The 15,769-nt window shown below is 38.5% G+C and overlaps 1 protein-coding gene across 1 annotated transcript in view; it reads left to right on the top strand.

The window, feature by feature from the left end:
- Positions 1 to 15,769, top strand: part of ARHGAP42 (Rho GTPase activating protein 42) — a 296,892-nt gene that overhangs the window by 237,971 nt on the left and 43,152 nt on the right. Inside the window, exons 11-14 of the mRNA XM_065406329.1 lie at positions 4,759 to 4,837; positions 5,755 to 5,794; positions 13,339 to 13,401; positions 15,119 to 15,193. Coding sequence (XP_065262401.1) covers positions 4,759 to 4,837; positions 5,755 to 5,794; positions 13,339 to 13,401; positions 15,119 to 15,193 — 257 coding nt within the window. The remainder of the gene's footprint in view (positions 1 to 4,758; positions 4,838 to 5,754; positions 5,795 to 13,338; positions 13,402 to 15,118; positions 15,194 to 15,769) is intronic.

The raw sequence follows: 15,769 nt of genomic DNA, 5'->3' as shown, positions 1-15,769 counted from the left end.
CATAAGAACTATGCCCGTATAAGGCCAAACTTTCAAATGTGTGCTCCTAATTGCTCAAAACCTATTTTTCTGACCACAAAACAAATAACATTACATGTGTGTATTATCCATGCACAATTAACCATATCTGTTTTTTGGAAAACTTATAGTTCAATTAATAAACTTATAGTGCAATACTCCATTTAGGAAGGAACAATCAGTTGCACACATACAAAATGGGAAATGACTGCCTAGGAAGGAATACTGCGGAAAGGTGTCTGGGGGTCATAGTGGATCACAAGCTAAATATGATTCAACAGTGTAATACTGTTGCAAAAAAAAGCAAACATCATTCTGGGATGTATTAGCAGGAGTATTGTAAGCAAGATACGAGAAGTAATTCTTCCGTCTACTCCGCGCTGATTAGGCCTCAACTGGAGTATGGTGTCCAGTTCTGGGCGCCATATTTCAGGAAAGATATGGACAAATTGGAGAAAGTCCAGAGAAGAGCAACAAAAATTATTAAAGGTCTAGAAAACATGACTTATGAGGGAAGATTGGGAAAAAATGGGTCTGTTTAGTCTGGAGAAGAGAAGACTGAGGGGGACATAACAGTTTTCAAGTACTGGAATAAATTGCCTAGGGAGGTTGTGGAATCTCCCTCATTGGGGATTTTTAAGAGCAGGTTGGACAAACACCTGTCAGGGATGGTATAGCTAATACTTAGTCCTACCTTGAGTTCTATGATTCTATTAAGGAGGCTAATTTTAGAATTTTGGCCCATGTGATAAATATCTAAAAAAATGTGCGCTCTCTCTCACACATACACTCCATGTTTCTCTCAAATTGGTTGTTCCACAGTTTCTAGTTATACATGAATTATGTGGAAGTTAAATATATTTCTACCTATTAAAGTTAAAATTAAGAAAGTTTATTTTTTCCCATATGCTGAAATAGCTGTACAAGTGTTTCTCCAGGTACTACTGGAAATATTTAATTGTATGAAATGAATAGGAACAGTTTTACAGCATTTGGGGGGGAATGCAAATACTCAGTGAAAGTAATATTTGTTCTTTTTTAAGAATTTCAGGCTAGTGGACATGAGAGAAAAGGTGGATAAACATCTGCCTTGAATCATGGTGAAATAAACAGAATTAGTAAATTCACACTATTTATATAAATCTTTCCTGATCTTTCTCTAAGAAATATTTTGTGACTACAATAATAATAGTAACGTATTATGCAGAAGTGTCACTATTTTATAACATGTTAATTTTGTGGTGAATTTTGTGCTTGTGAAAGATAAATATACCTGTAATCTGAAGTCCTATATTAATAGGTAAAATGCAGTCATTAGCACTACAAATTTGGGGTGGGGATATGTTGGGATAAATTACTTGATATTTGGTGCCCTTTAATTTCAGAAATATGGGCAAAACTGGGTTGTTCTTGTTCTGGTTTTGTTAAAAAAACAACAACATAGGTTACAATTTTGTTTTGGAAAACCAAAATCAAAGAGTGGTTCAAATTCAAAGATCAAAATATATCAGAACTAACTTTATCAGACAAAATGATGGTAGTGCTACTGTAAGATAGTTAAAAAGTGAGTTTTGTCCTTAAATTTTTAGAAAGATCTTAAATTCTTTCAGTTCTCTTTAAATGGAGTTATACACTTTGGGAATAAAACTTGTTAATTTTAACTTGGTTTAACAAGTCTTGTTTATTTTGATTTGCTTTAACAAGTTAAAATACAGAGAGCTTACATCTAAATGTTTTCTGAAAATTTAGACAAAAAAGTTGAAAGCACACTAGTTCACAAGGTTGCTTAAAATACTATTATGAGAGGAGACAGACCTTTCAGAGACTGACAAGAAGTCAAGTTTTGAAATTGGTTCCATATTTAACAGGAAACAAGTGGAGGTTTGTGTGAGTCAGCAGAGGAGATAAAAAGTTGTGGTCAACATGATAATGAGAAATGATCAGTTGGCAGGCAGCCCATATGCAAAGAGTGGCACTAATCACTTCTGGATGACATAAATTGAAACTTGGCTTCCTCTGTGAAAGGGAGACTCTGATGTCAAATATATTTGTAATGATAAAATACTTTCTTGCAGTTTCATGTATTTTAATTTATACACTATTAAAACATAGGGGAATTGGGAAGAATACAAAGTTGCTAATGACTGACTTTAAATTACTGTGTACTGATTTTAAAGATTAGGCTTAAGGTTTTTTTAGATGTAATCCTGAGAATTGTTGAGTATCCTCAACAGTGATCAATTTCAGTCAGTGAGGAAGGACATTTGGTAACTTGCAGGGTTTGGCCTTCATTGAATAATTATTTACTCATACAGTTTATAAGGTACAACAAAGTCTTTAAAGACCTGGAAAGGACTGTTATGAGCAACTCCTCCTCCACCTCCAAACCTCTCATCTCATGAGACTCAATCCTCTCCCACCTAGTACTCAGAATCTATATGGAGATGTTGCAAATGCTGATAAGACAACATATAGACTGAAGTGAACATCTCACTAAATCAGTGGTTTTCAACCTATGGTCCTGGGACCCCTGGAGTCCGTAGACTGTCTAAGATTCCCGAAGAGGACCACACCTCCATTTGAAATTTTTTAGAAAAAAAGATTGAAAACCACTGCACTAAATGAAAGAAACAATCTGATATGAAAACTTTCAAACTGTTATCAGGAAGCAACACATCTAAGTGAAACAATTTCAATTTTACTTAGATGTTGTTCTCAACAGTTTTCAGCTCAGATTTTTATAAGAAGTTCTTCTAATAGTCACTTATCTTTATTGTACTGCAGCCAGTATAAGGGGTGTCACTAGCTCCCCCCTGCCACAGTTCCTTCTTACCGCCAGTGACAGTGCTGGAATGTCTCCTTGCTTTGACAAGCTTTCCTATCTCTACTGTATCTAGTAGTGAATTTGTTGTATATAGTTGTTTAATGTTGTATAGTTAATAGTTCCCTTAGTGTTAAGCTAGGAATAGTTAGTCCTGTATGGGACTCAACCTAGGGATGGGGCATGCCCTCATCAACAGGCTTCAAAGCTTGTGACTGTTGCAAAAAACCTGTGCTAGTCAGTGATCCCCATAGAAGCTGCCTGACGTGTTTAGGGGAAACCACATGAGCGACAAGTGTTGCATTTGCAAGAGCTTCAGGCTTCAGACCGAGAAGGAGTGGGACATTGATCTCAGAGCACTCCTTATGGAGTCGGCCCTTGCACTGGCCTCGGAGCCGACAAGATCAGACTCTGCTCCAAGCACCATGGCCTCGGTGCGGAGTGTGCCACTGATCCCCATCCCCAGTACTGGCAAAAAAGCAAAGAAAGGCTGGGAGTGGGTGTTCTCCTATGTCCCATGAAGGGAAAGAGAGAGCTGGTGGAGAGCAAAGACCTGCATGGGGCAGCTCTTCCCCTCCAGATGGTGGCCAGGCTCTGACTCCTGTTGAGCCTACTTCAAGACCCACCTGCCACCCTGGAAAGCAGCAGAGGCACTTGGTACCTGGTGTGCCATCTACACCAGAGGCCTTTCAGGCCACACTGTCCTGTCCTGTCCTTTCCTTTCCCCTAGATCCCTAAATGGCCCTCTCAAGGAATAAACTCACAACCCTGGGTTTAGCAGGCCAGTGCTCAAACCACTGAGCTATCCCTCCTCCCCTAGTTTAAAATGTTTTATGAAACATTGTGTGTGGGTAGAAAATGTTTATCAAATGACATGACCTTCCTAATTTCAATGGGAGGACTCTTTATATGTATCCCCCTCCCCATCCCTGTTTTGGTTTGACTCTATAACTTACGCTTTACATTTTAAATATATATGATGTGTAGAGATGCACAGATTTTAAAGCTATTGGAGAACATTGTGATCATCTAATCTGACCTCTTGCATAATGCAGGCTGTAGAATTTCACCCAGTAGCTTCTTGATATCTCATGGTTGAGATAGCACATAATTTGTAGAATAACATCCAATATTGATTTAATGAGGCAGGCTTTTCATTTCTTCTTCAGTATCGTGGAGCTCTGTTTGTGTATATCTGTATTTTCATATTCTCCAATGTCCTTCATGAAAAATGTTATAATTAAGTGGTGAGAGTACTCGGGGGGATAATTAGTATAAATTTAGTATCTTTTATTTCTGTATTTGGCAAAGGAAGACTGTGGGTTCAAACAAGGTGTCAAAAGTTTTGAATAGATAGGTCCTAGACAGGTGAGAGCAAAGCTTCTTCAAGGGGCTTTTCTTTGACGCTCCATGTTTGCCAGGTTTTGGACTGCCATCACTTTTAAAGTAGCTCACTGATGCAGACTTAGATCCGGAACTATGAATTGTTTATACAGCTGACTATATATATAAGTAATATTTACACTGAGTTTTTAGTAGGTGTGTGTGCTTTTGTATCACTAATAAACCCCATTTCTACAGAGCCTCTTCCATTAGTTAAGTAGGCACGTCTACTGAATTAATTTTATTTTTATCAGCTGTATAAACAATTCATAGTTACTTTGATACCACATTTCATCTGAGATTCTCAAATGTTAACTAATGAAGTCTTATATTCCCTTGTGACAGAGTAAATGTTATTATCACAGTTTCACAGAGATAAAAAACAGACACAGAAAGGTCAAGATACATGCCTAGCACTACAAAAAAGTAAATAATTATGATTAGACTAGATCACATTTCCTGTTAAAATGATCTTAAATATCATTGGTTGGAAAAATAATTAATATGTTTAAATAATATATATTTTGTTTTAATAGACATGGGATCATAACACTTCAGGCTTTTTCAGAGTCCAACAGGAAACTTTGGCTGGAAGCTATGGATGGAAAGGAACCAGTAAGGAAATTTGTTATATTATTTATTATGAGTTCAGATTTCTTGTATACAGAAGTGAAAAGAACAAATTGCTGTACATCTCAAAATATCTCAAACATGGAGAAACAGTTTACATAAACTTTTACGACACAATGCATACGTGCAAACGGTATTTCGCAATCTTTATGGACAAATATATGGTAAAATAAACACGAATGATAAGATAATCATTAAATTAATAATGAAGCAGAAAAAATAGTATATCTCAATCTGTAGTCACACATTGAGTCACTTATGTTAGTTGGGATATTGACAGTCCGGCCAACATCATATTTCGTTGGCATACAGGATACATGTGCACAGGCACAATTTGTGAATTTGAGAGCAAGTCATCTTAAGGGTGATGCCTTTGAGCAGCAGTATCGCCACCTTTAAAGGTGCTGCAGAAAAAAGAAACTGTGATGGAGGCTGGTAGGTGTTGATGAGAGAAGCTGAGATTTCATCCTGCCATTAATCTACACTTGAGATTTCCATTGAATACAATGGCACAGCTCCACATGTAGACCCAAAAGGGAGAAGATGATTGTTCAGAATTATGAGCTAGATGGCACCTGGTCTCACTGAACAAGGTCCAACCAAGGAGTTAGGGCTGAGAGTAAACAATACAGACTCTACAATTCTGGCTACTCACTATCATCTTTCAGCTACCCAAACGTGTAGTTGAACTGAACTCTCATAAGAGAGACTGCCTGCTAGAGGCAGCATTTTAAGTTTTATGCTTGTTAAGCTCATTTACAATGACTACATAGTAAATAAATGGCAGGAGCAAGGCTTGCCCAATGCAACATGCTAATGCAAAATGTGTTTGCACTGGCTTGAGAGCTCTTAACTGACCTGGAAGTCACAAATGTTCATATTGCAATGTTTTCTTTTTTCAGATTTACACTTTACCAGCCATTATTAGCAAGAAGGAAGAAAGTAAGCTTTTTTTAATTATGTAAAATTATTAAATATACCTGGATTCCTACAGTATAATGTCCTTGTTTTCAGGCATATTAGGGTTGCAAATTACATTATTATATTTTCATGTATTGTCAAGAATTACTCTTTTCTGTCAACTTGCAAGAAAGTACATCCTGTCTCAAGGGTCAGTTATATTAGGTGTGAAAAAGTCTTCAATGTTTGTATTATAATCAAATATAAATTGGGAGAAAATAAAATAAATCATGCTTCTGGCTAATGTGGTTCCAAAACAGTACACTATGTATAATGTCACTCTAGATAGCTATAGATATATTCATAGTTCTATATATAAATGTATATATAAAATCAAATGGACCACCTGCACCCTGACATAATAATATCCCTGCACCTGATAACTTGTTTATGGTCTTCAGACTTAGGAATATTATGGCTTTTATTGTGATGATGTGCAAACATTACGTTATCATGCAGTTACTCCATTATATTTTATGTGCGTCTGTGCAGGTGTCACACACACACACATTATTATTATTCTTTGTTTCCCATCCGTCAGCTCAGCAATAACAATGGAGCCAAATGAAGTCTGTCCAACACTTTCTATCTTGTACCAGCTTCACAGTTTCATTCATATTTAAACCTTTTGTATGTCATTTTTCACTGGGTTTATCCTACACATCCTGTAACGTAACCTGACTCCTCCCGTTTCATCTCTCAGTCATGTAGCCATTGCTGCTTCCAGTACCAAGCTGAAAAAATCGGGCAATAGCATGCCTCCTTGTCTTACTCCTACAGTCATCCTGAGTCATTCTGTCAGCATCTTGTTTACTCTCACCGCACTCATTGACTTGCTGTAGATGTTTTCTATCTGCTTGATTGGTTTTTCGGGGATGCCATACAGTCTCATAACTTTCTGCTAACTGCTCTCAAAAGCGCGTTTGAGGTTTATAAAGTCGTTGTAACAGGTTCAGTTGTGTTTTGTATACTTCTCTGATATCTGTCTTATCACACATAACTGATCTATTATACTTCATCTTGGTCTAAATCCAGCCAGTTCTGCAAGAGCCACTTCCACATACCTCTTCATTCTTCTCTGCACCATTTTGGTGAATGCTTTTCCTGGCACGCTCAATAAGCTGATCCCTCTGTGGTTTCTTATTCTCACTCCAATCTCCTTTTTTTTATAGGTCGGTACTATTTTCGCTTTCCCCCATTTGCTCGACACTTGCTTTTGTTTGTAAATCTTGTTGAATAGTTTGTGCATCACATTTACCAAGTGTTCCTCCCTTGCTTGCAGTATCTCTGCAGTTACATTGTCATTACCTGTTGCCTTTTTCTTTTCCAAACTTCCGAGGTATCGAGATATTTACTTCTTTGTCTAAGAATTCCAGCATCTTTTCTCCCTCATTTGTGCTGGGAAGCTTTTCTAGAACCATTTCATCTACTGTGTTCCGCACATTGTACAGCTCTTCAAAATATTATTTCCATCACGTATTCTTTGCTTGTTCATGCTCAGTTTTTCATGTTTGTCTTTCACTGCCAACATCTTCAACTCATATGTCCCACTCAGTTCTCTCATCTTACAATTCCACTCCTGTGCCACATTTCTCTTCACATATTCTTCTACTTCCTTATATTGTTGGCTTATCCAGTTGTTTCTGTCTCTCTTTGCTTTCTGTGTTATCTGTCTAAGCAGCCTATTGTACTTAGCTCTAAGACTTTAGTCCTCTTTTTTATTCTCCTTCAGCTTCCTACGTTTGCCTAACAGCTGCAGCACTTCATCCATTATCCACCTGGGTCTCTTTGTTTTGTCCTTGTAGCCCAACGCTTGTAATCCCATTTTTATATTGTTCCACGTTGTTCCATGCCCCGGGGTGCAATCTGGACTGTGGAGCTCCTGTGCCCCCTTTTCCTCTCCTGCCCACAGTGTCTCCTACACTGCCATGCTAGTGAACAGCAAACCCCTCCAGGCTCTGTTAATTCAACCATCGGTGTGCAAAGGTACACCCATCTTAGTTCCATAAAGACTTTCCCAAGCCACTCATGAATTGTATATAGGGAGACACCAGCAAATTCCCCCAGCCCCAGCTTTACACTCCAGAAATGCGTGTCTTACACTGCTCAAGACTTTCTTGAGCAATGCAAGCTCATTAATTAGTTTGCCACTCTTCGAAGGTTATCAAGTATCAGGGAGTAGCCATGTTAGTCTGTATCCACAAAAACAAACAAGGAGTCCGGTGGCACCTTAAAGACTAAAAGATTTAGTAAGTATCAGAGGGGTAGCCGTGTTAGTCTGGATTTGTAAAAAGCAACAAAGAGTCCTGTGGCACTTTATAGACTAACAGACGGATTGGAGCATAAGCTTTCGTGGGTGAATACCCACTTCGTCAGATGCAGATTTAGTAAGATTTCGTTGCATCTGAAGAAGTGAGGTTTTTTACCCATGAAAGTTTATGCCCAAATAAATCTGTTAGTCTTTAAGGTGCCACTGGACTCCTTGTTGTTTTAGAACCATAGAATATCAGGGTTGGAAGGGACCTGAGGAGGTCATCTAGTCTAACCCCCTGCTCACAGCAGGACCAATCCCCAGACAGATTTTTGCCCCAGATCCCTAAATGGCCCCCTCAAGGATTGAACTCACAACCCTGGATTTAGTAGGCCAATGCTCAAACCACTGAGCTATCCCTCCCTCCTTTTCTTTGAAGGGTAGTGGACATGCCCCAGCCTCTGTAATCTGAGTGGATCCCCCAAGCACTTTTGACAAACTCACTGTCTTAGATTAAACATCAAGCCAAGTTTATTAACTAGAGAAAGATAGATTTTAAGTGATTAAGTGACATTGGCATAGAAGATTAGAGTTGATTACAAAAGGAAATAAAAGAGCAAAACCGCTATCTAAATCCTATATTTTACCAGGCTAATAATTCTAAAAGCAAGAGGATTTCTCCCACCCAAAACTTCACAGCAGTTTCTGCTAACTGGAACGCCTTCCAGTTAGGTCCGGCCCCTCCCAAAGTCTCAGTGGAGATCATTCTGTTCTAGACTATCTTGCTTCCTTGTGTAGAGATGGGGGGAAGCTGCAGGCACCTTGGTAATGTCACTGTGCCTCATTTATACTTTTTCCCAGGTTCAGGGAAAATCTTTGCAGTGTCATGGGGTTAGGCCGCCCCCATAGTGTACATGCTCGAGCAACTGTCTTTGTTTTCAACTCCCCTACTGGAGAATAGCCGGTGATGGTCGTTTAACACCTGGCTGGGTGTTGGTCACTCTTTTGTTTTCTCTGAGGAGCTAGTATGTGAGCATTTCCCAGACTCATAACAGGTAAACATATAGCAAAATCTCATAACTTCATATACAATGAAGATAAACACATTTAAACAGGATAATGAATTTCAACAAATCATAACTTTTCACCTAGCAAGGCATACTTTGTACAAAATGTCAGAACCATATATGAGTGGGGGATATGTGGGTACAGGGGGTAACCTGGGTACAGTATGTCACACATGTCTCTTCGTTGTGCGTTTCTTCTTTCACTGAAGATGTGATATTTTTCCACATTACTACTTTGTATTTTTTCCTGATATCTGGCTTTTTCAGTTTGTCCATGGCATAGATCTTAGTTCTTGGCACTTTTTCAGTTGCTCTCAGCCTCAACCTATTGATGCCAGCCCAAATTTATTATCTGATCCGATATCAGCTGCAAATGATCTTCATGACAACAGACTTGATTCACAAGTACAAAGTCTGTCATGTTCTTCATTTGTCCATCAGGTGACATGTCATAGACTCATAGACTTTAAGGTCAGAAGGGACCATTATGATCTTCTAGTCTGACCTCCTGCACAACGCAGGCCACAGAATCTCACCCACCCACTCCTGTAACAAACCCCTGACCTATGTCTGAGCTATTGAAGTCCTCAACTTGTGGTTTAAAGACTTCAAGGTGCAGAGAATCCTCCAGCAAGTGACCCAGGCCCCACGCTGCAGAGGAAGGCGAAATACCCCCAGGGCCTCTGCCAATCTGCCCTGGAGGAAAATTCCTTCCCGACCCCAAATATGGCGATCAGCTAAACCGTGAGAATGTGGGCAAGACTCACCAGCCAGACACCCAAGAAAGAATTTTCTGTAGTAACTCAGATCCCACCCTATCTAGTGTCCCATCGCAGGCCATTGTGCATATTTACTACTAATAGTCAAAGATTAGGCTATCCCATCATACCATTCCCTCCATAAACTTATCAAGCTTAGTCTTGAAGCCAGATATGTCTTTTGCCTCCACTGCTCCCACTTCTTCTGCAGCTTTCTTTGTTGAAATAGTGTGTTTGTTACCACCAGGTTGTTGCATAAGCAGAAATTTAGTAGCCTTTCTCCTCTTACATTTTCTTCATCTAATCCAACTCTGCCTATGGCTGCAGCCCAGGAATTCCAGTCCAATTCTACTTTTGCATTCAAATCTCCCATCACCAATAATATGTCTTGTCTTGAAACTTTTTGGATTGTTTTCTGCAGATGAATATAAAAATATTCAATTTCTTCCTTGGATGCTGCTGAAGTCGGCACATATCCCTTACTACTGTAACCGCATCGGATTTGATTTTGAATTTCACCTTCAACATACAAGGAGATATTGGGTTAAATGCGATGAGAATCTATTTTACCTTTGGCTTTAGCACCAATGCAACACCATCATCCACCATCGTCTCTTACCAATGTCAATATTCTATGTTCATCATGGTAGAATTCTCCTTTACCGTCTCAATATCTCGTTTCACATAGACCAATGATTTGCCACTCATGGATCATTTTCAAACTCGTGGATCATTACCACAAGTGCTCCAGCCTGGTATAATGTTCTTACATCCCATGTTCCAATAAATATCCTTCAACTTCATCATGTAATTCCCTGATTTGCGTGTTGTTATACATACTTTGCATACTATCGATTGAAGCTGACCCATGTTTGTCCCGATGACAACCGATCCAGCATATTTTCTTTCTCTTAACATTCCTCATTCAGATTCTATGGTCCAGTATTTGCCAAGTGTTCTACCATGACTCCTGGCTTTATGGTTGATCAGTGTATTGTAATCAGTCTGCAACACTGCTTTAAGCTACCCACTAGCTTGCTCCAGCACCATTTCCACATTTTATGCTTTGAACGTTGTTTTTGCTGGCTTTGCCTTAGGAGACTTTGTGCACTTGGACAGCCAGACGTGCCCTTTCCCCAGTGTTTATCACTGCTAGCTATCCTCACTAGGTTTAGCATGCCAGCCAAGGCAAAGTCCTAGGGTGTGGTGCTGCAGTACACTCACATCAATTTGGAACCACTAGTGAGAGCTGAGTAATCACCAGGACCAACTGCAAGCAAACCACACCTTGTGGATGTGGCTGTCTATGCAGAGGTACTACCTTTTCAGCTATCCCATACATACGTACCCCCACAACCTCTCTCCCTCCCCCCCCCCCCCCACACACACACATTTGGCTAATTGGAAACCAACATATATGGTCTTTTACTTGGTGGTAATTATTTTAATTATGATGAAAATATTGCTTTGAAATGTTTTTAATTTAACTAGTTAGAAAAATGAGCATTGAAGACCAATCTGAAAAATACTCGTTTGTATTAACAACACTACTTAAAGTCTTTAGCAAATGCTGTTTTCCTACATTCTGGCAATTTTCATTTTGTGAGTGATTATCTTTTTTGGTTTTACCTTCACACGTGCAAGGATGTTGTGTTCAGTTTAACCTGACATTTCAGCTTCTCCAAGAGCTCAAGTTATTTTCTTTCAAGTGGTTGGTGATAAGTGCTAATGTGTAAACCCCAACAAGTTCCTCCAGAGCCTGCCCATCAGTAATTTTATCATAATGCTTGTTTGTTCAGTCTACCTTTTTTGGGAATCCAAATCAGGAAATTAACATTGAAGCCTGGGATTTTCAGTGAAGCCTAAGGAAATTAGGCACCTGAACCCCTGGAAATCAATGGGAGATGGGCACCTAACTCCCTTCTGTGCCTTTGAAAATCCCAGCCATAGTATATAATTTATTAAGATATAATAAGACAACGATAAAATATATTATTCATGTCTTAGGCCCTGGTCCTGGAAAGCCTTACACACATGCTCATTTTTATGCATGGTTAGTAGTCTCATTTAAATCAATTGACATTGATGGGACTACTCAGTGTGTGAAGTGAAGCACCTCTGTAAGTCTGCAGAGCAGAGTATTGAGCTGAGGGGAAGGTGTCTAGTAGAAACTGTAGGCATCTGTGTTTGGTTCATTCTCTTATTGTTTTGTTTCTGTATTCTTAGAATGTGCATCTGTCAGGGTTCCCTCCGCACTCTGAACTCTGGGGTACAGATGTGGGGACCCGAATGAAAGACACCCCCTAAGCTTATATTCCAACAGCTTAAGTTAAAAACTTCCCCAAGGCACAAATTCCTTTCCTTGTCCTTGGACGGTATTGCTGCCACCACCAAGTGATTTAAACAAACATTCAGGGAGGGGCCACTTGGAGCCCTATCTCCCCCAAAATATCCCCCCAAGCTCCTTCACCCCCTTTCCTGGGGGGGGAGGGCTTGAGAATAATATACCAACCGATAGGTTAACAAAGTGAGCACAATCTCTGATTTTTAGGACACTGAAAATCAATCAGGTTCTTAAAAGAAGAATTTTATTTAAAAAAAAAATTAAAAGAATCACACCTGCAAAATCAGGATTGAAGATAACTTTACAGGGTAAATAAAAAGATTTAAAACACAGAGGATTCCCCTCTAGGCTCAACTTCAAAGTTACAAAAACAGGCATAAACCTCCCTCTTAGCATAGGGAAAATTCACAAATTAAACAAAAGATAATCTAACGCATTTCCTTGCTTTTACTTACAATTTCAGTAATTTTTAGATGTATCAGTTCCGGATCTTTTTAGGAGCTGGGTTACCTGCTTGGTCTCTCTCTTTGTCCCGAGAGGGAACCAACAAAGAGAGCACAAACAAAACCTCCTCTCTCCCCCATCTCCTCCCCCACCCCTCCCATTTGAAAGTATCTTCTTTCCCCATTGGTCCTTCTGGTCAGATGCCAACAAGGTTAATTGAACTGATTAACCCCTTACCGGTAAGTGATTCTGTACCTCTGGCCAGGAGGGATTTATGTTACTGCATACATAAAGGTTGTTACCCTTCCCTTTATATTTATGACAGCATCCTTTTATACAGAGACACGCTTTCGGCCATACAAGTGTTGGGGCTAGGGTACCGCATTTTTATTTCTAACAGATGTTAAAGAATTCTGGTTTTGAAATATACATACTAAAAATATAACAACAAACACACATGAATGTACTAATGAGCAGAAAGTTTGATTGCATTCTTTTAGGATAAAGATGTAATTAAACAATAATATAAATAATAGTTACTACCTCTAGGTGCTATGCTCTTATGGACAAATGTTTAGGGCTCACATTTGATCCTAACATGAAGATGTAGCTAACCAGAAAGCCAGATTAAAGTAAATAATGTATTTTTCTTCAATTTATAGTGTTCTTAAATGAAGCAGGTTTTAACTTTGTGAGGAAATGTATTGTTGCTGTGGAGACAAGAGGTAGGTATTACATTACACTCTATATATTACATAGTATGCACAATATCTGCTTCCACAATATGGTTTTCTCTGACATAGGTTACTTTACAATGCTTAAACAGAAAATATTTTCCAAGTGCAGTTTGGAATCTATGTGTCACTCAACTTGTACTTTTCACAGCTGAAACACTGTTGCCAAAATCTTCCATAAAGACTGTCTTTAATTTATCATTTAAGAATAAATTATTGCAACTTATTGTTTTTTTAAAAAATTAACACTTTTCTGTTATTAGTCAATTTAATGCTCAGTTGTATTTAATACACATTGGGACAAATTTATCCCTAGCTTACTCCCTTAACTTTATTTGCCTTACACCAGTTATACATTTCATCCATTGTTTATCCATTGTTTGTGTTTAATAACAATAGTAGGAAATGTATGCACTATATGGGAAGAACAACAAAATAATACTGTAGCTACTGCTGATATAATATTTTACTACTCATAATAAATCAGTCCTCAGTTATTCCTACGTAACCTTCTGAAACAAATAAGGTCATGTGCTTCTTACTGAGAGCAGAATTTTGAACATTATGTTGAAAGAGGCACCAATAATACAAGCATTTTTAAATAGTAAAACTTGATATGGCAAATAGACAAAGTTTAATAACATCAAAATTAAAATTAAATATATGTATTAGGAATGATTTTCTAAATAATTTGGCTGAACTTAAGAAGCATCCTCCTGTTTAGGCTTTTGAGATTGCGACAAATTATAATTGTTTTTTCTCAAACATCCTCAGAAAAGAACTTTGCCATGGTTACACCTAAGAACTCTCTATAGTATAAGGTGCTAAGGAAAAAAAGGAGATCAAGTCAAGTCAAGTCCCATCATTTGAGTGTTAAAATATATTACTATAAAGGCCTAAAATAGAACATTATCCAGTAGCATTTTAGCATACTGTACTATAAAAAATATTCTTTGCATTTGGGCCATGCCTGTCTTAACCGTTTGAGGATAATTGGGACCTAAGGCTGTCTCATCATCTTGTTTTGGGCTCTACAAATTAAAACAGTCCTGTCATTCAGCATTGACAAAGTAGCTGCAGTACTGCAGATAAACAAGGAAAACACTAGACTGTGCAGATATTTTAAGTAGAATTGTTTGTATCACCAGTAAATTTTGTACAAAAGTAATTGCTGTAATTGTCAGCAACATTTGAATATGGAGGACATTATTCCGTTCTCATTTGCACTGGTGTAAATTCAGAGTAACTCGATGGAAGTGGCTTGCGTTACACAAGTTTACATTTCTTGGTAAGCAAGAACAGGGCTAGGAAGTGAGGACATGCCTCTAGAGTGCTTCTGGGACTTATTTTTCACTTCTCAGACATCATTCCAGTGTCTGCTATCATGGCACCTTTCCGTGAGTCAGTCAGACAGAATGTTGGGCCCTTTTGTGGGGTTTCATTTAATTAACGTGCAGCTAAGATTTGTTTATAATATGGTGTAATATCAGTAAAATATGTGTGGTAATTTTCCAAAATGGCACTAAATAGTCCAAAGTGGTGTACAGGAATTTAGCTGCATAACTTCCTGTAAATTAATGGATGGTTAAACCTCATAAACCATTTTGAAAATTTACACCCAAATGTCTCACCTATGTGTCCATTTACATGAACATGCTGTACCATGGTGCCATGATTCTGTTCATTATCCTGTATTTTTTCCATATAGGTATCACAATCTTGGGGCTGTACAGAATAGGAGGTGTAAACTCCAAAGTGCAAAAGCTGATGAATACCATATTTTGTAAGTTTTGGAAGATTTTGTATGAAAAACTCTAATATCCACTAAGGACATTATGGACATGATTTCCTTCACTGTCTTTGCTCAAAAATGTGTGTACAATAGTAAGTTTAGTTTGCACTTGCAATTACAGGTGGCAAATTAAGTGAGGAAGCATGCAAATAGTTAGCTATGTATGTAACTGGTCACTGTTACTCAGGACAGGTCTACACTACAGCCAGGATCGACGCTCTGAGATTGATACACCAGCGGTCGATTTAGCAGGACTAGTAAAGACCTGCCAAATCGACTGCAGATGGCTCTCCAGTCAACCCCTGTACTTCTACCCCTACAACCTCCTGCGGTGTAGACCCCACATTAACTCAACCTAAGGTACATTGACTCCAGCTACGTTATTCACATAGCTGGAATTGTGTAGCGTAGGTCGTGTAGTAGTGTAGACATAGCCTCAGTTTGTGCAGAGTCATTGAAATTGCATACACAGACTATGGATAGATGTGCATTTTTCACAATTAATTTAGTTTATTTATTTGAATTTATTAAAAAATGAAACAGGAAATCTTTCCAGAGCTCTCAACA

This window comes from Emys orbicularis, chromosome 1 (assembly GCF_028017835.1).
Source record: "Emys orbicularis isolate rEmyOrb1 chromosome 1, rEmyOrb1.hap1, whole genome shotgun sequence".
NCBI lineage: Eukaryota > Metazoa > Chordata > Testudines > Emydidae > Emys > Emys orbicularis.
The sequence above is the reverse complement of the archived record's forward strand: the minus strand, read 5'-3'. Positions and strand labels throughout refer to the sequence as shown.